At 43.0% G+C, this 23144-nt stretch overlaps 1 protein-coding gene across 1 annotated transcript in view; it reads left to right on the plus strand.

The window, feature by feature from the left end:
- map2k6 (mitogen-activated protein kinase kinase 6) overlaps positions 1-23144 on the plus strand; it is a 118567-nt gene that overhangs the window by 45864 nt on the left and 49559 nt on the right. Inside the window, exons 4-7 of the mRNA XM_068004030.1 lie at positions 6668-6781; positions 18943-19062; positions 20256-20372; positions 20780-20831. Of these exons, the coding sequence (XP_067860131.1) occupies positions 6668-6781; positions 18943-19062; positions 20256-20372; positions 20780-20831 (403 nt within the window). The remainder of the gene's footprint in view (positions 1-6667; positions 6782-18942; positions 19063-20255; positions 20373-20779; positions 20832-23144) is intronic.

Raw genomic sequence — 23144 nt, forward strand, 5'->3', positions numbered from 1 at the left:
AGGGTTGTAGGGCTGAAGGTTACAGAGATAGTGAAGGGTGAGGCCATGGAGGGATTCAAACAGACAGATGAGAATTTTAAATTCGAGGCGTTGCTGGACCGGGAGCCAATGTAGGTCAGCGAGTGCAGGGGTGATGAGTGAATGGGACTTGTTGCGAATTAGGATACGGACAGCAGAGTTTTGGATGAGCTGACGTTTACGAAGGGTGGCAAATGGGAGGCCGGCCAGGAGAGCATTCTAGTCTCACACAGGAAGAATGGCTAATTTAGTGAGGTACTGGCAGGCTGTAGAGTCACATCTCAGCAAAAAGTGAATGGTTTCAGGTAGATGGGGAGAAAACCATGGGGAAAAGCACAGTTCACATACAAAGAGCACAAAACTATTGCTGCAATCTATTTAGTAATCTTGCCTTAAACCTTCTTCAGTAGAAATGGGTGGCCTCTAGGGGGCATCAGCAGTATATGAATACACTAAAGACAGCCAGAAGTCTAAGCACTGAAAGTACCGCACAGTGCCAGAGCAAAACTGCAACTAGAAAATGTTTGGTGTACAGCAAGAGGTTTCACGGAAATTCCAATCCCCGAGTCTGAAAGGTGTTTTCCTAGTCACGTTAAAGTGGTACGAATACTTTAAATCGGTGGTCTAAGTGTTGGCAGTTTTTTCGTTGATAAAGGGGTTCAACGATAAATGGTAATATTGATTGCGCAGTAATTTGTGAAGTGAAATCAGGCCTGAGACGACATTTAGGCAAATGAAGGACCAGTGGGGACAACCTCGGAGGCTGTCTTTGCTCTTTTGGGCCTTTCCAAATGATGACAAAGTTTGAAAACCTTGCCCACACAAGTAGGAAGTCAGCAGCATTTTGTTCAGTTACCATTGTTGATTGAGACAGACCCTGATGAAAGCCACCCCACGGCGTTACCACAAACCTACCTTGAGAATGTGCTTCCCTGGAGCGTTTTGGAACCCTGCCAGCATGCTGCTGGAACAAGGTTCGGAAAGTTGGAGTGTCAGACACTGTCTTGGACGATACAGTCCAAACCCACCCACCACTTTCTGCTGTAGAAGCCTTGTCTATTAACTGTGTAACGATGCAGTCGTTTCTCCCAAACTTCTAGCTATTAAATCCATCTGGGAAATTTTGACCTCTCTTCTAGAAGTACTGCGTGGATAGTATATATGTGTCCAGAGGAGCGACACCACATCGCTAGTTGTGTCCGTCCCTATCAACTTCTAAACTTCGAAAGAAAAAGAAACTCGACTTCCCCTGCCCCCGCCCCCAATCTCTTCACAAAAACGATGGTGCATTTTCACTGCTGTTTCAAGAACCTAGCCAGCCCAGAATAGTTCTGCTGTATGGTAGTGAGACTTTAAGTCAAGAGCAATGTATTCTTTTCAATTTCATTTTGGAGCAAACCGTATTATGGTCTGCTCAGCTCAGTTGGAGTTACCACACAGTGACGAACTTGGGTGCACACTTAATCTGATGCTTTTAGTGATTTCATTTTTTAAAAATCATCAATTAATGCAATTCGTTGGAAGTGGTTCACTACTTTCTTAACCTTGATAATATATATCATCTACAAAATTATCGATATATAATAAAAGGTACTTCTAACCTGCATTTTCTATCTGTCGCTCTTTGGCACACTTTTTAAAAAAAAACCAAGATTGTCATCTTGATTGAACAAAATCCTGCCGCAAAAGAAAATACCTTAATTGAGGCAGGAGCCAGAATGTCTGTAACCTCTGACTGACTTTACAAAGGATGCCCAACTCCTGACCTGCAGCCTGAAGAACGTGTGAACTCTGACCTCACCAAGTATTTTACTTAATAGCAGTTAGGTCTTCTGAACATAACGAATCATTGCTTCACCTTAGCAGCAGAATAATACTTTGTACAAAGTTCCTATCCTAATAAAAAAGCATATCATCTGACTTAGCAAAGAGGAGCATTGCGACAGAATCCGCAAGTATATAGGAACAGGAGTAGGCCAATCAGCCCTTCGAGACTGTTCCACCATTCAATTAAATCATGGCTGATCTGTATCTTAGCTCCATCTACCCGCCTTTGTTCCGTAACCCTTATTACCTCTGCCGAACAAAAGTCCATCAATCTCAATTTTGAAATATTCGATTGACCTAGGCTCAACAGATTTCCACTTTTTTTTTATTCGATCATGGGATGTGGGCGTTGCTGGCGAGGCCAATGTTTATTGCCCATCCCTCATTGTCCTTGAGAAGATGGTGGCTGCAGTCCATCTGGTGAAGATTCTCCCACAGTGCTGTTAGGTAGGGAGTTCCAGGATTTTGACCCAGTGACAATGAAGGAACGGCGATATATTTCCAAGTCGGGATGGTATGTGACTTGGAGGGGAACGTGCAGGTGGTGTTGTTCCCATGTGCCTGCTACTCGTGTCCTTCTAGGAGGTAGAGGTCGCAGGTTTGGGAGGTGCTGTCGAAGAAGCCTTGGCGAGTTGCTGCAGTGCATCCTGTAGATGGTACACAGTGCACCGGTGGTGAAGGGAGTGAATGTTTAGGGTGGTGGATGGGGTGCCAATAAAGCGGGCTGCTTTGTCCTGGATGGTGTCGAGCTTCTTGAGTGTTGTTGGAGCTGCACTCATCCAGGCAAGTGGAGAGTATTCCATCACACTCCTGACTTGTGCCTTGTAGATGGTGGAAAGGCTTTGGGGAGTCAGGAGGTGAGTCACTCACTGCAGAATACCCAGCCTCTGACCTGCTCTTGTAGCCACAGTATTTATATGGCTGGTCCAGTTAAGTTTCTGGTCAATGGTGACCCCCGGGATGTTGATGGTGGGGGATTCGGTGATGGTAATGCCGTTGAAAGTCAAGGGGAGGTGGTTAGACTCTCTCTTGTTGGAGATGGTCATTGCCTGGCACTTGTCTGGCGCGAATGATACTTGCCACTTATGAGCCCAAGCCTGGATGTTGTCCAGGTCTTGCTGCATGCGGGCATGGACGGCTTCATTATCTGTGGGGTTGCGAATGGAACTGAACACTGTGCAATCATTAGCGAACATCCCCATTTCTGACTTTATGATGGAGGGAAGGTCATTGATGAAGCAGCTGAAGATGGTTGGGCCGAGGACACTGCCCTGAGGAACTCCTGCAGCAATGTCCTGGGGCTGAGATGATTGGCCTCCAACAACCACTACCATCTTCCTTTGTGCTAGGTATGACTCCAGCCACTGGAGAGTTTTCTCCCTAATTCCCATTGACTTCAATTTTACTAGGGTTCCTTGGTGCCACACTCGGTCAAATGGTGCCTTGATGTCAAGGGCAGTCACTCTCACCTCACCTCTGGAATTCAGCTCTTTTGTCAATGTTTGGAGCAAGGCTGTAATGAGGTCTGGAGCCGAGTGGTCCTGGCGGAACCCAAACTGAGTATTGGTGAGTAAGTGCTGCTTGATAGCATTGTCGACGACACCTTCCATCACTTTGCTGATGATTGAGAGTAGACTGATGGGGCGGTAATTGGCCGGATTGGATTTATCCTACTTTTTGTGGCCAGGACTTACCTGGGCAATTTTCCACATTGTCGGGTAGATGCCAGTGTTGTAGCTGTACTGGAACAGCTTGGCTAGAGGCACGGCTAGTTCTGGAGCACAAGCCTTCAGCACTACAGCCGGGATGTTGTCGGGGCCCATAGCCTTTGCTGTATCCAGTGCACTCAGCCGTTTCTTGATATCACGTGGAGTGAATCGAATTGGCTGAAGGCTGGCTTCTGTGATGGTGGGGATATCGGGGGGAGGCCAAGATGGATCATCCACTCGGCACTTCTGGCTGAAGGTGGTTGCAAATGCTTCAGCCTTGTCTTTTGCACTCACGTACTGGACTCTGCCATCATTGAGGATGGGGATGTTTACTCCTCCTCCCATTAGTTGTTTAATTGTCCACCACCATTCACGACTGGATGTGGCAGGACTGCAGAGCTTTGAGATCTGATCCGTTGGTTGTGGAATCGCTTAGCTCTGTCTACAGCATGTTGCTTCCACTGTTTAGCATGCACGTAGTCCTAAGTTGTAGCTTCACCAGGTTGGCACCTCAGTTTTAGGTATGCCTGGCGCTGCTCCTGGCATGCTCTTCTGCACTCCTCATTGAACCAGTGTTGATCCCCTGGCTTGTTGGTAATGGTAGAGTGAGGAATATGCCGGGCCATGAGGTTACAGATTGTGCTGCTGCTGATGGCCCACAGCGCCTCATGGATGCCCAGTTTTGAGCTGCTAGATCTGTTCCGAATCTATCCCATTTAGCACGGTGGTAGTGCCACACAACACGTTGGATGGTGTCCTCAGTGCGAAGATGGGATTTCGTCTCCACGAGGACTGTGCGGTGGTCACTCCGACCAATGCTGTCATGGACAGATGCATTTGCGACGGGTAGGTTGGTGAGGACGAGGTCAAGTAGGTTTTTCCCTCTTGTTGGTTCGCTCACCACCTGCCACAGGCTCAGTCTGTGTGAAGAAGTCCTTCCTGACATCACCCCTGAATGGTATAAAAACGGTCCGATTACACACATTTTCCGTCTATCAGACCTCTGGTAACACAATACGGGTGCGGTAGCATAGTGGTTAAGTTACTGGACTAATAATCCAGAGACCTGGACTAATACTCTGGAGACATAAGTTCAAATCCTGCCACGGCAGCTGGGAAATTTAAATTCAGTTAATTAAAATAAAATCTGGAATAAAAAGCTAGTGCACTAATATCCCTTAGGGAAGGAAACCTGCCGTCCTTACCCGGTCTGGCCTGTATGTGACTCCAGCCCCACGGCAACGTGGTTGATTCTTAACTGCCTTCTGAAATGGCCTAGCAAGCCACTCCGTTGTACTGCAGCGGTTTAAGAAGGCGGCTCACCACCGCCTTCTGAAGGGCAATTAGGGATGGGCAATAAATGCCGGCCTTGCCAGCGACGCCCACATTCCACGAATGAATTTTTAAAAAAACACTTCCTGTGTCATGCTCTGACATCACTTTTTGATTGGATTAAATTTTGTTATGCTGATTCAGGAACAGATATTAACTGAGCAGTCTGGAAATCTATCAATTTTAAAAATGCCCATCACATTGCTCAAAATATTTTTTCAAAATCCTTCCATTCATTTGTGTGCTCATTACCTAAAATATTTTTGTGTTTAAAAATAAGATTTCTAACACATTTTTAAAAAAAAATACACATTTCAAATTAATATCAAAAATGCCAATAGATTTATTTGTGGTCTTGAACATCTTCCCTCAAAGACCTGTTCATCTCTCGGACGGATGAGACTTGCAGTTTTGACTTTAATCCGATATTTGAGTTTTTTTAACCCCCTCCTATATGTTGTGAGCTTTGTCTATGGAGGCTGCTGTGAACGTGCTTGATGGTGCTGTGCTTTATTCTTTCATTTTCAGCTTCTTTTGAAAATGTCGTTGCCTTTTTATTTATTTTATTTTTCACCGGACTGATTTTCTGATCATTCAAGTACCCGATTGTGCATTTATGACATCTGGACCTAATTATTTCCATTTCACTCGGTTTCTGCCATGATTTACTATGAATTTATTTCAGCAATCTCGCTATTTGTATTTTTGATATATTGAGCACTATTTCCCTCACTATTCTGGTGTTCAATTGTGCAAGTGCCATTTGGAGTCCGCAGTCACTGCTTATTTATTTTGGTCCCGTTTCCTCTTTGTTATTTTAAGGATCGTGCCACATTTCTCTCTCTCTACATTTCTTAACAAATGTTGCTTTTTCTCCCCCTCAATGTTTCTTTATTTAAACAACATATTTTTCTCTTATTTTACAATTTGGCCCACTAATATCTCTAAACGTGCACATTATCTTAGATAGGAACATAGGAATCGTTGGACGAAAAAAGACCAAGGTCCATCTAGTTCGTCTTCTACCATCCTGGTAGTCACGTGATACAGTGATAATGGAGTTGTTGACTAATCATAATCTAATTGAGAGAGATTGTTTGCTATCAATTATCTACTTCTAAGTTTTTACTCCTGTGTTAATTATAGAACTAAATCCACTTCTCTTACATGCACTTATAGTGTCTGTTTTAATCGTTTTTATATTATCTCTTAGCTATTTTTACATATTTCACTCTGTCATGTTTAATAATTGCAACATTATTGCCTTTTATAATTTTCTGTGCCTATTGCATGAAACAGTACCCATTACATTTTGCTTTAAATTGTATTAATGTCTTTAGAAAAGTAAGAAAGCCAATAATTTGCTACTGATTCCAGGAAAACTTCCCCAACAATAGAAAATACACTTTGATTGATTGTCTCCGGATGTACTTGAGAGCAACTAGCCTCCGTTTGACTCAGGATGTGCTTATTTACAGCACTAAGCACTTGTGACCTTAAATGAACCGGCTACAAGTCACGCAGCTTCCCCTTAGCAGCAGAATAATACATGGTGTACAAGGTGACGTAGATATATATATATATATATAACATACCACTGCTATATATCTTCAATGGGTTCATCGCCATCTCTAGTCCGTGATTCCATCTGTTTGAATACAGTACTGTGGGATATAATGACCTGGATGGAGATGCCGAAAAGTCTGCAGTTCGCACTGTTTTTACCTGTTCAGACTGCCCATTTATCAGAGACCATTAAACCCAAGTGTTTGTGTTTGCAGAACTTTGAAGTGAAAGCCGATGACCTGGAGCCGTTATCGGAGCTGGGCCGCGGTGCGTACGGGGTCGTGGAGAAGATGCGTCACACACCCAGTGGTACGCTGATGGCTGTAAAGGTAAGACCAGGTCTCTGAATTGCGGCTGTCTACGGCTCACTTCGAGGGAAGGGAGGAGACTGTGCTGGTGCTTTCGACCATCGTATGATCGTTTAATCTGCGGCACGGGCAGCAGTAACTAAAGGCACTTTTATATTGCCAGGTTTTCCCTGTCCTCCACGGAGAGAGCCATCTCTGTTCACCACTGTTGTGCAGACTGTGCCACTAGCTGTATGCTGGGCTCACCGCAGTAGAGAGACCCAGAGTGCCAACATGTGGCACCAACCCTTCCATTCACTTTTATTGGACAGGCAGCCTTAACCTGATGGAAGGAAGGAAAGAAAGAAAAGAAACTTACATTTATATACAGTCGTGCCTCACACAGCCTCAAGACATCCCAAAGCACTTTGCAATCCTTGAAGTTCAGTCACTGTTAATGTAGGTAAACACGGTCACTTATTCAGACTCAACAGGGACTCACTATCAACAAATGAACAAAAGAGTGAATAATCTACATTTGGTGGTGTTGGTTGAGGAAGGGGTGCTGGCCAAGACACCAGGAGAATTCCCCGCTCTTCTTCAAATAGCGTTATGGGATCTTTTTCATCCACCGGAACAGGCGGACTTGGTTTTAACATCTCATCCGAAAGACCTCACCTCCAAAAATGCAGCACTCTGGCAGTACTGCACTGAAGTGCCAGTCTAGATTATTACTCAAGTCCCTTGTGGAGCTTGAACCCACAAGTTTCTGACTCGGAGGCAAGAGTGCTACTAACTGAGCCAAGCTGACGTGTTTTTTGCCGTGGGTCAATGCTGCTGTTGGTTCCCTGCAGGTGGGGTGGTGGGTGGGGGGTGCGTGGGTGGGGGAGGTGTGGAACCCGTGTGTTTCCAGGCAGTTGCATTGCCGTGATGCACAAGCGCCTTAAGGTCGTGGAAGTGCTTCAGATTTTGGAAGTGGCAGCAGATAGCCCACTCGTTCCGCAGGGTTTACAGGCTTGTGTATCCCAGGATATTAAATGACAGTAACTGTGTTGGAAAGGCACAATGTTTTCCGAGCAGCTGAACCCTCTTTGTCACGAATTCTTTCAGGAGCTTTAATGGAATAAGTAATCTATCCATCGCTTCATAAGAACATGTGACCAGCTGGTCCATCACTTTCCCTTCGATTTGATGCAGTACCATCAGTTACTTTAACAGGAAAGCTTCCCGTGCACTGTTTCGTTTCCAATAAAATACAGTTTAAGATGTTCGGTAACTGAACTGAGAACTGGGGAACGATGCATCATAGAAGTGACTTCACTGTGATCGAAGAACTTGGGTGTGTTCAATGAAGGCAGATTCTTAGGCATGAAGGAATAAGTGGGTCAGCTGTTTTGCATATTGTTAATGAACTGCTGTTTGCTTTGTGCGCGCCTCAGTGTATCCATATGGTTCAGTAAATGATCCTTTGCATACCATCAATACATTTGACTGGTTTAAGACATAATTAATAGAATACATGTCTAACATTTTGTATGTGTAGCGATTTGCTTTGATGAGCTGAGCTGGTGAGGACAGGTGCTAACCTGAGCGTAATTCCGTTCTCTCTGAAATGGAAGGTTGATTTTTTTTTCCTTCTAATTGTTGTTTATCAACTCGCTTTTCATTCCAGACACATTTCATTGCCTTTTTCTGTTTCTCTCTCTTTTTGTGAAATGTTATTGCTTTTGGTCATGATCACACGGCCAATTTTTCACATTCCGTTACACAAATTTGACTTAAAAGAGGCAGCTCGTAAAAGTGTTATTTATAGCAGGCGAAGGTAATTCAATAAAAGACCAGTTTACTACAAATGAGGACAAGCTGGCGACTGCATTTCTAATTTAAGATAGCTGGTCTGTGTGGAAATTATGTCAGTTATGCAGTGGCACAGCTGATTTTTCTGATGCCCTTTGACTTGAGGGCCAGCATTAACCCTTGGGTGTACAGGGCACATTTCAAAATTTGCAGATGACACCAAACTTGGAAGGGTAGCGAACAGTGAGGAGGATAGTGATAGACTTCAAGAGGATATAGACAGGCGGGTGGCATGGGCGGACACGTGGCAGATGAAATTTAACGCAGAAAAATGCGAAGTGATACATTTCGGTGGGAAGAACGAGGAGAGGCAATATAAACTAGAGGGCGCAACTCTAAAAGGGGTACAGGAACAGAGAGATGTGGGGGTATATGGGCACAAATTGTTGAAGGTGGCAGGGCAGGCTGAGAAAGCATATGGGATCCTGGGCTTCATAAATAGAGGCATAGAGTATAAAAGTATGGAAGTCATGATGAACCTTTATATAACACTGGTTCAGCCACAATTGGAGTATTGTGTCCAGTTCTGGGCACTGCACTTTAGGAAAGATGTGAAGGTCTTGGAGAGGGTGCAGAAGAGATTTACTAGAATGATTCCAGCGATGAGGGACATTAGTTACGTGGATTGACTGGAGAAGCTGGGGTTGTTCTCCATGGAACAGAGAAGGTTGAGAGGAGATTTGATAGACGTATTCAAAATCATGAAGGGTCTGGACAGAGTAGATAGAGAGAAACTGTTCCCATTGGCAGAATGGTCAAGAACCAGAGGACATAGATTTAAGGTAATTGGCAAAAGAACCAAAGGTGACATGAGGAAACAACTTTTTTACACAGCGAGTGGTTAGGATCTGGAATGCACTGCCTGAGGGGGTGGCGGAGGCAGATTCAATCATGGCCTTCAAAAGGGAACTGGATAAGTAGTTGAAAGTAAAAAAAAATGCAGGGCTACAGGGATAGGGCGGGGGAGTGGGACTAGCTGGATTGCTCTTGCATAGAGCCGGTGCGGACACGATGGGCCGAATTGCCTCCTTCCGTGCTATAACCTTTCTATGAACCCTATAGTATACGGGTTGGAATCGCCTGTTTTGAACATACCATTTGCTGGCACTGTGCAGTGTTTGGGTTTAATCTGGTATCTGCTTAATCTTGCTCTGTTTACAAGGTAGGTTCAGCCTTTTCGATCACCTCCTTCCAGAATATCAATCCAACCGTTTGCCCGTTACGACATCAAGTTGTTGTTTGGAGAGGGAGAAGCAGGGTATTATATTGCATTTTATTTTGCCTAGTGTGCCGACACTCGCAGGACCCGGTCCAGCAGTGCCTCCAATTTAAAATTCTCATCCTTGCCTTCAAACCCTTCTATGGCCTCACCCCTCCCTATCTCTGTCACCTGCTCCAGCTCTACCATCCTCCGAGAACCCTGTGCTGCTCTAATTCTGGCCTCTTGTGCATCCCCGATTTCCTTCGCCCCACCATTGGCGGCTGTGCCATCAGCTTCCCAGGCCCTACGCTCTGGAATTTCATCCCTCAACCACTCCATCTCTCTCTTTTCCCCCTTTTAAAACACTCCTTAAAACCTATCTCTTTGACCAAGCTTTTGGTCACCTGCCCTGCTATCTCCTTATGTGGCTCGGTGTCAGATTTTGTCCGATAACGCTCCTGTGATGCGCCTTGGGATGTTTACTACGTTAAAGGCGCTATATAAATGCAAGTTGTTGTACTATTGTTATTCGCTAGCACAACCCAACACTTTGCTGCTGTGCTGCCCCAACACAGTGAGCACTGATTGGCTAATCCTGAGAGAGTTTCTGGCGCCATTTTGTGTCAGTGGGTATTTCTTTCTGTTACCAAATTCACCATTATCATAAATTTTTGAAATGGAAGTGAGCAACAATTATTACAGAGACAAACCAAATTAAAATTCAGGCTCATCAATTTTTTTTTTTGAAAAAAAGCTTCACCAAAATTCTGTGCCACTGGGATCTTAACCAAATTTGAGGCGGTGTTTGGGAAGTGATAAATCACCTTAGCTAGAAAATGAACACTTTGCCCTAACTAAACCAAGTGGAAGAACCTTTTTATACAATTGTAAACAATTTTACAACACCAAGTTATAGTCCAGCAATTTTATTTTAAATTCACAAGCTTTCGGAGGCTTCCTCCTTCGTCAGGTAAATGTTCTTTTTATACAAGACTTGGCATCGACCCTGCCTTTCAAGCCTCTGTCTTTCTGCCTTCAGGACCCTTTCATACAAATAGAATCTGCGCAGTTATAGGGCCGAGGTTTAGCCGAAGCTAAGCGGTACTACCATTCTGCCATTATTATAATGTTAGGCCGTGGGTCGTCCGGGCCTGAATTTAAATTCCGAATTAAAGTGAATGATTGTCCTTCAGTTATATCCTCCTTCCTTAATGATAATAACAATTATCTGTTCTGTCCCTGTTTTAAGATGTCTGTATTTTGGAAGCTAGTTGTTACATTTCCCTAATTCTTTGGATATTTAATACAGAATGTCGAGATAAGTCTTAAATTCAAAGATGTGGTTAAAGTGAGTGGAGATAAATGGTCGAGACTCCAGGCAAAATATACATGAATGGACTTTTTCTCTGAAGTTTAGGGCTAATTTTATTCAGATCTATAAATGACTTCACTCCTGATCTGTGTGAGATAGGAAAAAATCTCTTCTTGGCTGCTTCTAATGAATTTCTGATGGTTCCCAAACCCTTCTATTCTATTCGTGTCTAATCCACTCCAGTATTGCAGGAATGATCAGGGACTTGTAGAGCTGGCCGCAGCAGCAATCCCTGCTTCCAGTCTATGTCCTGGAGCTACAGTCTATATTAGCTTCACGTTCTTCTGTAAAATTGTGTTGGTCACTGTCATAGTCACAAGGTCACATTACTGAATTTGATGATTAATCAGCACATTAAACCTGACTTATAAAAGGCAAAGTTAATTTAGAGAAGCTTTTTACTACGACACAGGGAAGCCTGAAGAATGAACTGTTGAGTTGCTCTTGTTGATCTGGAAATAATGTCATTTGTGCCATGTTAAAGCTGATGTTTTTCTGGCCTGTGTCGCGTGAACTGGTTAATACAATCTAGGTTTGATTAGGCTCCTATTATCTGGTATCTCAGAGGATTTGAATCCATTTCGTGCAGTGTTGTAATGCTCTTTGGTTTATTAATTTTAATCTATTGCTTTAACCTCTCCTTTCAACCCCTTCCCAATATGCATCCTGCAGTTAAGAGAAAGAAAGATTTGCATTTTTATGTCTATATGCATTTCATAAATGTCTTAAAAGTACTTCACACAAATTACTTTTGAAGTGCCGTGACTGTGTGCTGCACTTGCTGACATAACATTTGCGCATGTAGCAAAACGCAATAAGGTGAATGAATATTTTTGGTTGGGAGAGTTTACTGCTCTTTAGTGCCAAGGGATCTTTTACATTCAGTTGGAAACTGATGGAATGGGGCTTTGGTTTAATGTCTCATCATATGGGACAGCACCTCCTAACAATGCAGAGCAAGCTCCAGCAGACCTCCACAGGCAACTCGCCCATTTTAAATAGATGAATTTCAGGTCGCTTGCCTCACTGGCAATTGCCCTAAGGTAAGTCCTGGAAGAGGGGGATGGAGCGGCAGTGGGGAGGGGGAGGGTGTCAATCATAAGTACTGTTGAGTTGAGGGGAGCATTCCTGCTCCTCCTGGCTCCACAGCAATGCTTAAAAAAAATCTTATCTTTTGGTGGCAGTTGCTGCTTAGGCCACAGTGACCGCTGAAGAATCTTGAGCGGATTAGGCCCCGGAGCCTGCACTGCTCATCGGAATCCAGTTTAGCAGAGGGGACCTAGAACTGGCGCAACGAGGTCCAATTTCTACCCCACTGGACTTACTAACAAATAGCCACTGGGCACTGGAAGACAACCAGGGCCTGTGGAACTGCGCAGTTTCAATGAGTCAATACCTTCCAGAGTGAGGTGGGGGATGGTGGGAGGGGAAGAGAAAGAATTGGCACAAAAAGGAAGAACTTCAAAAATCAACAAGAAAAAGTCTTCATAGGAACGTCAGTTTCAGATTCCTTTCCTGTAAATTTACGAGCCAGGTTACAGTAATTGACAAACAGAGACTCTCCACGTAATTTATTACAGTATATGAGTGTCATTGTTCCATTTCCACACTTTGAGTCAATTGTAACAAGAGTTCATTTGTTTGCTATTGGAAGAATGACCTCTGCTTTGTGGAGCCTGGGATTTCAGCTAGTGAGCGGTGCAGTCTGTATGTAGCCATCGAACACTCTTCCGACACAGACTTACACCGAATGGTAAAATAACATCATCTCATTGTGTCGGTCTCTTTATCTGCCTCTACTGGAAATTGCCGTACGCTGTTAAGAAAACACAGATGTTCTGATAATGGAAAGAATTACGAGCAGGATAATCAACACTATTCCAAGGCTTAGATCATTGAATTATGAAGAGAAAACAAAGGATGGGATCTATTCTTAAAAAATAATAAAAGGAGATTAATGCTGAGACTGGATGAGTGGGCTGTTTTGTGCAAAGTCAGGGTGGTAGGACCATAGGACCTGATTATGAACTGAAGAAGCCAAGTACTAAACTTGCAAAGAGGATTAACTTCACACGTTGAGTTTATCAACTTGTACAACGCAGTAATTACTATTAACGTGTTCAAAGAGGACGTTGATTTGTTCCTAAATTCAGCACAGTAGAAGGATGTAGGTTTGGGTCAGCGAAAAGGATTCAAAAATGGCTAGATGACGGCAAGGAGGATAATCTTTCCTCAGTCCTGCATTCTTCTATGTTATAATAAAAGGGAAGCTTTCACCTTCATGAGTCCAGCACATGGACCTGTGGATCATACGAACATAAGCAAAAGACCAGCTGGTCCATCAAGTCTGTCTCATTTAGCTATGTTGCAACTAGGCAACACCACCTCTAAATCCTCTCGTACCAGCAGCCATAAAAAAGATACAGGAGGAGGCCATCCAGCCCCTCGAGCCTGTTCCACCATCCGATGAGATCATGACTGATCTGTGACCTAACTCCATGTACTTGCCTTAGTCCCATATCCCATAATACCTTTTTGGTTCACAAAAATCTATCTAGCTCAGATTTAAAATTAACAATTGAGCTCGCATAAACTGCCGTTTGCGGCAGAGTGTTCCAAACTTCTACCACCCTTTGCGTGTAAAAGCGTTTCCTAACTTCACTCCTGAAAGTCCTGGCTCTAATTTTTGGGCTATGTCCCCTAGTCCTAGACTCCCCAAGCAGCGGAAGTAGTTTCTCTCTATCTACCTATCAGTTCCCCTTAATATCTTGAAAACTTTGATCAAATCACCCCATGATCTTCTAAATTCCAGGGAATACAACTCCAGTTTGTGAAATCTCTCCTTGTAATTTAACCCTTGGAGTCCAGGTATCAGTCTAGTAAATCTACACTGCACACCCTCCAAGGCCAATATATCCTTCCTGAGGTGCAGTGCCTAGAACTGAACATAGTGCCCCAGGTGTGGTCTAACCAGGGCTTCGTATAGCAATAGCTTAACTTCTACCCCCTTGTATTCTAGTCCTCTAGATACAAAGGCCAGCATTCCATTAGCCTTTTTGATTATTTTCTGTACCTGTCCTTGACATTTTAATGATCTTTGTTCATGGACCCCTAAGCCTCTTTGGACCTCCACTGTTTTGAGCTTTTCGCCATTTAGAAACAACTCTGATCTATCGCTTTTAGGTCCAAAGTGGATGACCTCACACTTGCCTACATTGAAATCCATTTGCCATGGTTTTGCCCATTTACTTAATCCATTAATAGCTCTCTGTAATGTTATGCTTCCATCTACACTGCTTACAATGCTGCCTATCTTTGTGTCATCTGCAAACTTGGATATGTGGCTCTCTATCCTGTCATTTGAGTCGTTAATAAATAGTGAATAGTTGAGGTCCCAACACAGATCCCTGTGGGACACCACTAGTCACATCCTGCCAATTTGAGTACCTGCCCATTGCCCATACTCTCTGTCTCCTGTTGCTCAGCCAATTTCCTAAACAGGTCAATAATTTATCCTCAATTCCATGAGCTTCAGCTTTAACTAACAGTCTCTTATGAGGGATTTTATCGAATGCCTTCTGGAAGTCCATACAAACAACATCTATAGTAGACATTCCCCTGTCCACTACTTTAGTCACCTCTTCAAAAACAATTCAATCAGCTTCGTCAGGCATGACCTACCCTGGCTCTCTCTGATCAGCTGAAAATTTTCAAGGTGTTCAGTCACTCTGTCCTTATAATTATAGACTCTTTTAATTTCCTGACAACAGATGTTAGGCTAACTGGTCTATAATTCCCTGGTTTCCCCCTCTCACCTTTCTTAAGTGACGTGATGTGCAATTTTCCAATCTAAAGGAATGGTTCCTGAATCGAGAGAACTTTCAAAGATCATAGTTAGGGCATCTGCAGTGTTCTCACCCACTTCCTTTAAAACCCTGGGATGGAAACCATCAGGTCCTGGGGATTTGTCACTTTTTAATACCATTACTTTCTTCATTACTGTTAATTTGCTTATGTTAATTATGGTGAGTCCCTGTCCCTGATTCAAAATTAGTTTCCTTGGGGTGTCTGGCATGCTATCCTTTTCCTCTATTGTAAATCCTGATGCAAAGTAATTATTTAACATGTCTGCCATTTCCTTATTTTCATTTTCAATATCACCATTCAGTTTTTAAAGGGCCCACATTGCTCCTGACCACCCTCTTTTTCCTAATATAATTGTAAAAAATTCTTGTCTTGATTTTGATATCCCTTGCAAGTTTCTTTTCATACTCACTTTTGGTACCTCTTACTATCTGTTTTGTCACCCTTTGCTGTTCTTTGTATCTCTCCCAGTCTCCAGGATCTGTGCTATTTTTTGCATTTTTATATGCGTTTCTTTTAGTAACTTACCTCTTACCTCTTTTGTCATGCGTAGCTGTTTTTTGTTTTTTTTTCTCTTGCCCCTTAGGGATATAAATTGGTTCTGTATCACGTTAAATTCTTTTTTGAACACCTTCCACTGACCTTCTGTCGTTTTGTCCAGTTTACTGTAGACAGTCTCTGTCTCATCCCGTTGAAGTCGGCACTAAAATTTAGAATCTCAGTAGCTGATACGGGTTTCTCCCTTTCAAACATAATGTTGAACTCTATCATATTATGATCGCTATTAGATAAATGTTCACTCACCGTTAGGCTGTTAATTAAATCTGGCTCGTTATTATTAAATCTAATATGGCCTGCCCCCTTGTTGGTTCTAGGACATATTGTTGCAGAAAGCTGCCCTGATCACACTCAAGAAATTCGCTACCTTTCCAACACGAGTTCATCTGCTTATCCCAATCTATATTAAAGTCACTCTGCCTTTGCTATATGCTTGTCTAATCTCTGAGTTTACAAATTCTGCTACTTCACAGCTGCTACCAGGAGGCCTATACACAACTCCCACTACAGTCTTAAATCCTTTTCTATTTCTTAATTCTACCCATAAAGTCTCTACTGCCTGCTTACCTCTTGTTATCCTCTCTTATCATTGAAGTAATTTCATTTTTAATCACTAAGGCTACTCCTCCCCCTCTACCTGTTTCCCTGTCCTTCCCATAGACCTTATAACCTGGTATATTCAGTTCCCAGTCCTGACAGTCTTGCAGCCATATCTCAGTAATGGCTACCATGTCGTACCCTCTAAGTTGAATTTGTGCCTGCAATTCATTCAACTTGTTCCTTATACTCTGTGCGTTGAATAAAGAATGTTTATTTGGGCTACACACCCTAACCCTTCCTTCTGCACTAATGTTGTTTTTCTCACACATTTCTTTTTTCTCTCTCCTGATCTAATTACTTTACGTCTTTTAGTTTTCCCTTTACCTGTAGTGCCGAAAGCATAATTTCTGACTATTACTCTACCCTCTTCCCTTTCTTGTTTGTTTTTTAAAATTATTATTTATACTACCTTTTCTGCCTGATCCCTCTCTTTCTTCTCTCTCCCCCTCTTCCCCCCCCCCCCCCCCCCCCAATTTACTAGTTGAAAGTCCTTTTGACTGCCCTATTTATCCTTTACGCTAGGGCCCTGGTCCCAGTCTGGTTCAGGTGGAGCCCGTCCCAGTACTGGTGTCAGTGTCCCATGACGTGTAACTCCTCTTTCCCACACCATTCTTTCAGCTACATGTTCACCTCCCTAATCTGCTTATCCCTACGCCAATTTGCACGTGGCTTGCTTAATAATCCAGAGATTATAACCCTTGAGGTTCTGTTTTTTAATTTAGCTCCTAGTACTCTCTGTACAGGACCTCTAGCCTACTCTTTCCTATGTTATTGGTCCCAACATGGACTACAACAACTAGATCCTCCCCCTCCAATACCCTTTCAAACTGGTTCGAGATCTCCCTCACCCTGGTACCAGGTAGGCAACATACCATGTGGGATTCTCGATCCTGCTTACAAAGGATGCTATCTGTTCCTCTAATTATTGAATCCCCTACAACTACTACATCATACTCCTCCTCCTTCCCCCCCCCCCCCCCCTTTGGACAGCCTCCTGCTCCAGGGTGCCATGGTCAGCATTCCGGCTGTCCTTCTGACAGTCTTTATCCTTATCCTCACAGGTAGCAAGTACATTGTACTTGTTGGATAGGGTCAGATTCTGCGGATCCTCGTTCACTATCTCACCTAACTTATCTAATTCAAATAATATGTGCACAGGCTAGTCCCTTCATCATTTTAAATACTTCAATCAATTCTCCCCAAAAACTAGGCTTTTCTAGAGTAAAAAGACCCATTTTTTTAAATTCATTCTCTGAATATGAGCATCTCCGGCATTTATTGCCCATCCCTTTTTGACTTGAGCAGGTGATAGTCGGCTGCCTTCTTCAACCGTTACAGCCCATGTGGTATTCTTTGTAGCGGTTTGATTCAGCTGTATGTCTTGCTAGGCCATTGCAGAGGGCAGTTAAGAGTCAACCATATGGGATTGAATTCACATATAGGCCAAACTGGGTATTGATGGCAGATTTCCTTCAATAAAGGATATTAGTGAAGCAGTGGAATTTTTAGGACAATCCAACAGCTTCATGGTCACTTATACCAATACCAGTTTTTTTTTAATTTCCAATTTTATTTTTTCAACTGATTTTCAAATTCTCAAACTGCCCTGGTGGGATTTGAACTCGCGCTCTCTGGATTATTAGTCCAGGCCTCTGGATTTCTAGTCCAGGAACATAACCATGCTCCCTGAGCCTGTTGTGATAACTAAGTGCTTTTAAACTAGGTATTAATTTAGTGGCTCTTCTCTGCACCTTTTCCAAGGCATCTATATCTCCCACCATGTGAGATGACTAGAACTGGACACAGTACTCTAGATGGGGTCTAACCAAAGTCATGTACAATTGTGGGTTCTGATTTTAAAAAAATGTTGTATTCAATGAGCAGCTCAAAGATCCTCTCATCTTTTCAACTAACTTTAGCCTTTCACCTCACTGTGCTACCAATTCAGGCCCTTTTCGCGTTGATGTAGCCATTGAAAGAGTTGTTCCCTTTCAGAAATTCCAGAGCAGTTCTAGCAATCATACTACATCCCATTTTCATCCAGCAGAGCCTGAATTTCACGCATAAAGTTTAACTTCTTTGAGCATTAATTGAGTTTTCTCTTAATGCTTCATGTGGTTTTTCTGAAAAATTCTTCAGCTTCCCTCTTTACCCCCCCACCTCCCCCGGCACCGTATGGAATCCTGTTTGCGCGTTCGCTTGTTTTGATCCTCTTTCCCTCTGGTCTCCTTCCTGCTGTGAAATTATTTGAATTTCTCCCCTGGTAGATTTCTATTAATAAAAAATCTGAGACAGGCCCCCTAAAAGTGTGGACACAAAAGAAATGGTGGGAGAATTTCTCTCTGTGCAAATTGTACTGCTAGCCTAAATGTATTCATAAACAACTTACATTTCTATAGGCTTCCTCACCTGCAGGAAGGTACATAAAGAAAGCACGCACAGTTTTGCTACACGCAATGCTTGGGGTCTTCAAGTATGCAAGTACAAAGGGCACAATCCAACATTGTATGTGCATGTGTGGAGCTGGAACCTTTTGAGTCCCTTTGTTTAGATTGTGTGGCTGGTCTAAAGCTGTACAGTATTAAAAACAATCTGATGGTTTATGGGGAAATAATTGAGTGTGTTGACCAGCTAAGAGACTGTGCAATGCTGTGATTGATGTTACTGGCCCATGGTGTATTTTTGCCCTGCTGAGCGAACAACCCTGAGCTTTTCCCCCTTTGTAATGCTCTAATATCTTGCCTTTTCCAGAGGATCCGTGCTACTGTGAATAGCCAAGAGCAGAAGCGGTTGCTGATGGATCTTGATATCTCTATGCGCACTGTGGACTGTCCCTTCACTGTCACCTTTTATGGAGCACTTTTCCGTGAGGTAATTCTGCTGGCCTTGTAGTGGGGTGGGGGTGTGAGGTTCCCATTTTATAAACCCCTAAGATAGACCACTACATGTGAACAATATTTGAGCTAAAATATAAAAACTGCAATCTAAAGTTGTACAAAGGCTGTTTTTAATAGATTCACTTCTGTTGAAGTCATAGATGATAGCCATATTTGGTGTTAGGAGAACAACAAAATGGGGACCCTGTTTAAATGTAATCTTTCATCTTTCTGCACTTGAGCCTTTCACTATGTGATATTTTGCAACTCTGAATTTCCAACACTTTCTATGCCAACAGTTCCAAAAATTCCCATTCCATTTAAATTATTGTTTGGTTCTTGAGGTTGAATTTGAGACTGCAATTTTTCAGTTTCTTGGTAGAGATGAGCAGTTGGAAAATGTCCCGTGTTGGTGGCCAGCATGTTTGCTGATGTCTCTGCGTAATCTGACAGCACTTCACTTCGACTGTACATGAGTCACATGATGTCATGACCTGGGTTCTGCATTTTTGGAGAGAAGAATGTATAATTATAATTATAAAATTGGTTGTATACGGCCTAATGAAATTCTTCTTTCACTGCTTTTAAAATATAGCAGTGTGCATGAATCCTTAAAGCCAAGTGCTTCCTAATTGTTTATTTTCAGGAAAAAAAATGCTAGTGCACTGAAATTCCAAACTGATATTCTCTGTCATTGGTCATTTTATTGCTAGGGTATTGTTTTAGTCACTTATTGTGCTCTTCCTTAAACAAAGGGTTTGATTAGATCTGGCCACTTGACGCCTTGCCCAATGGATGGTTGATTTTACAGTTTGGTGGTGTGACCAGTTTCCAGTTCCTCCAAACTGGGGGTGAGTTTGCACCTTGGCCATACGGCCTGTAGAAATGTGCTGGAAGGGGAATTTTGCAGCCAAATCTTCAGCCTCTATAATCAATTTGCTGCCCTTGCATAGCCAAATTTCAGCTTCTAAGCCCAGGAGAATGAGCAAAGCCTCGAGGCTTGAAGAATTCGTTATGCCCTGTCCACTTAAGAATTAATTGGCAGTCAACCCCAATCTTGCAAGCTTCCAAATTTATTGAAAAATGCTGTTAGTTTTATTTCCCTCAATTTAGCTACAATCTTGATGGGGTTTTTTTTGTGCGTGTATGTGAAACTATTGACGCTTTATTTGCTTCCCTTTCTCACAGGGTGATGTGTGGATTTGCATGGAGCTAATGGACACCTCGCTGGACAAATTCTACAAACAAGTGATAGACCAAGGAATGACTATCCCTGAAGACATCTTAGGAAAAATAGCAGTTTCTGTGAGTCCTTTTTTAATATCCTGAACTCCTTCTATGCCATATTCCATCTGTACCCATAGATAAAATCCGCTCGGTAATTAATAGGTGAAAATCCAGATATTTTGTTTTGTGAAACTGTAGTGGGCACCATTCGTAAATATAGTACATATTATCTTTTTGTAACCGTTTCGTGTTAGAATTTTTATTCGAGTCAATGTAGCTTTCCCTGTTCTAATGTAGTTAATGAAGACCTGACCCAATTATTGCTTTCTTCTTCATCCAGCCTCACAGAATTCTTCATCTTTGCATTAAGTTAATTCTCTCGGCAGACTGAATTTAATCAGCAGTATCCCTCAGCTTAAAAACAAATGTTGCTACTGTATCACTCCGCAGCCTTGTAGCTGACTTGCGCTGGACTTGTTTTGTAGATCGTGAAGGCCTTGGAGCATCTACACAGTAAGCTGTCTGTGATACACAGAGGTATGTGCCTGATATTAATCCTCTTTAAGTACTGAACTGCCCTTAACAGTTTGCAACATGTTGGTATGTAATAGAGCAAGTGGTAATAATGTAATAAAATTTTGTCCAATATGAGACCTGCTGTTGCAGAGTTCAAAGATTTAGTATAATTGTTATCATCGCGGCAAATGAATACTCTTGCATTGCTTCTTTTTGGGAGAGCTGCGTAATGGTTTAGTCACTTTCCAAATTTGCTCTTTCTCCCTTTTTAATGCACTGCTGCCCAGTACTGTCTCTTTTTGTTTCATGCTATACTATCGAAGTCTTTGAATTGCCCACTTTACATTGCCTTTCAGTAAAATCTGGTACAATTGTTGCTTACTCTCGGAGAAACCCTGTTCCAAAAAACCCAAAAAGAAAAGAAGCACAAAGGTGCCAAGAATGTAAATCTGCAGGCATAAAACGGGCACAAAAAGGACCAATTTATGGGGTGCGATGTCCTGCACCCCAAGGGCGCCTGAAAAACGTCCGACCTGAAATTGGGTAAGGCTATTTTTCAGGCCACCTCCTAAGACAGGCTAATGAGGGGCATGTTTAAGGACCCTTACAAAAAATTGGGCAGCCCTTGTTCCTGCTTTGCTCAGGTTTTTGAGACATGAATGCGGCATGGTCAGTGGCTGTCACGAAAAGGTAATTATAATTTAAAAAAATCCTGTGGAGCCAGGAGGAACAGGAGTGCTCCTCCCGGTTCCACAGTACTTTGGTCGGCTGTGATCAGACCCCTTACTGCTCTCCTCCCCTCTCTTTCTCCCCCCGGGCTGTTGCAGGCAAGGCAGGCAGCCCGAGGTTGAATGCTTCCGTCGGGTGAACTGCCTTTGAAGGTGCGACAGGCTGCTCTGAATATTTAGATGGGGCCTGAGGACCAATTTCTTGTGATACTCGACCCTCCGCTGGGATTGTTCCCTGCGCCCATTTATCGCATTAAAAACGGCCTCAAGGAATTTCTAGGCCACCATTTGCTGAATTGACTCTCTGTAGTAGATCAAAAGGCTTATGTACACTACACCGATCACAACAAAGCATCCCCTTCTAGACATGTTATAGTCTCACCGGAAAGGGTGGTCATGGTGGGTTTGCATGCATTTCCAATGCAATTAAGATGGAGCAACCTCAAACACACTGATGCATCCTGTGCATGTAAGCACACAATCTATGATTGCCTCCACTAAGCAGTTCTCAAAGACTAATCCATTTATTGTAACTAACCTTGCCTATGGAACTGATGGATGGGTTGTGTAAAATGTGGTATTCCGTTTAGCTGGTACCTCGTGCTTATGGTCTTTTTATATGCCAAAATGCATGGATAGTGTTGATATAAGCAGGCTATTTAACTTGGACTATGAACGCCAGGCATGAGTACAAAATTGGAAGCGATTGAAGATCATCAAGATATGTGTGGACCATCAAATACCCTTTGATTCCAGTTCCGCTAGGACTAGACAAAAGCTGAATTGCATGGATTGTAACATGAAAAACATTCGATGAATTTGTTAGGTGGCTCCTTAACTCCTGACCTTGGTCTTAACTCAGTACCGAGCATCCACCACCAACAGTACCTTAACAACGTACCTAAGTTCAAAGTTTCCACTCAATTAACTTTGAGACTTGGGAAGAAATTTCAAATTTTTACCTTGAAGGTACCAATGGTTATTGACTGCCTTCAGGAAAGTAAGTGGGTAAGAGAACCCCCACCCCCCATAGTGCCAAACTGAGCATGCCCAGTGTGCCGAATGGGCTCGTCTTGTTTTTTTTTAATACATTAGATGGCATGAGGAACAACATTCTCCTATTCCTGTGGTAAGCTTCTGGGGTAGGAATTTCAACATGCTGTTGTTTGGGGTGGATAAGGGTCTCTATTCAGGGTCACAACCTATTGAAGAGCCCGGTAGTTGATCAGATGGCCGATTGTTTTATTCATTTATCTAGCTCTTCATTTTAGTTAGTCAGCTAAGTTCCAGACCATAATTTAAATGTAATGGGGGGGGGGAGAATTGTACGGATCCGGTGGTGCGTGCTGGAAATTCAGGCCCCCGCTGGGCGCCACTTTCCACCCACTCAAATTAATGGCCGGCAAATCATGTGCAGCGCCTGCCCAGATTTCTGACTTGTATTACTGATGAGCGAGACTCCCTGCTGGCAGCAGAACCCCGCAAAATCAGCCCTCAGATCTCATCTATTTTAGAGTCTGCTATATACTGTTCACTACTTCACATCATTTCATTCTGTAATTTAAGTTGTGTTCCATGCTGGCACGTCAGAAGCACGATCGCTGTT

Source organism: Heptranchias perlo, chromosome 23 (assembly GCF_035084215.1).
Source record: "Heptranchias perlo isolate sHepPer1 chromosome 23, sHepPer1.hap1, whole genome shotgun sequence".
Classification (NCBI taxonomy): domain Eukaryota; kingdom Metazoa; phylum Chordata; class Chondrichthyes; order Hexanchiformes; family Hexanchidae; genus Heptranchias; species Heptranchias perlo.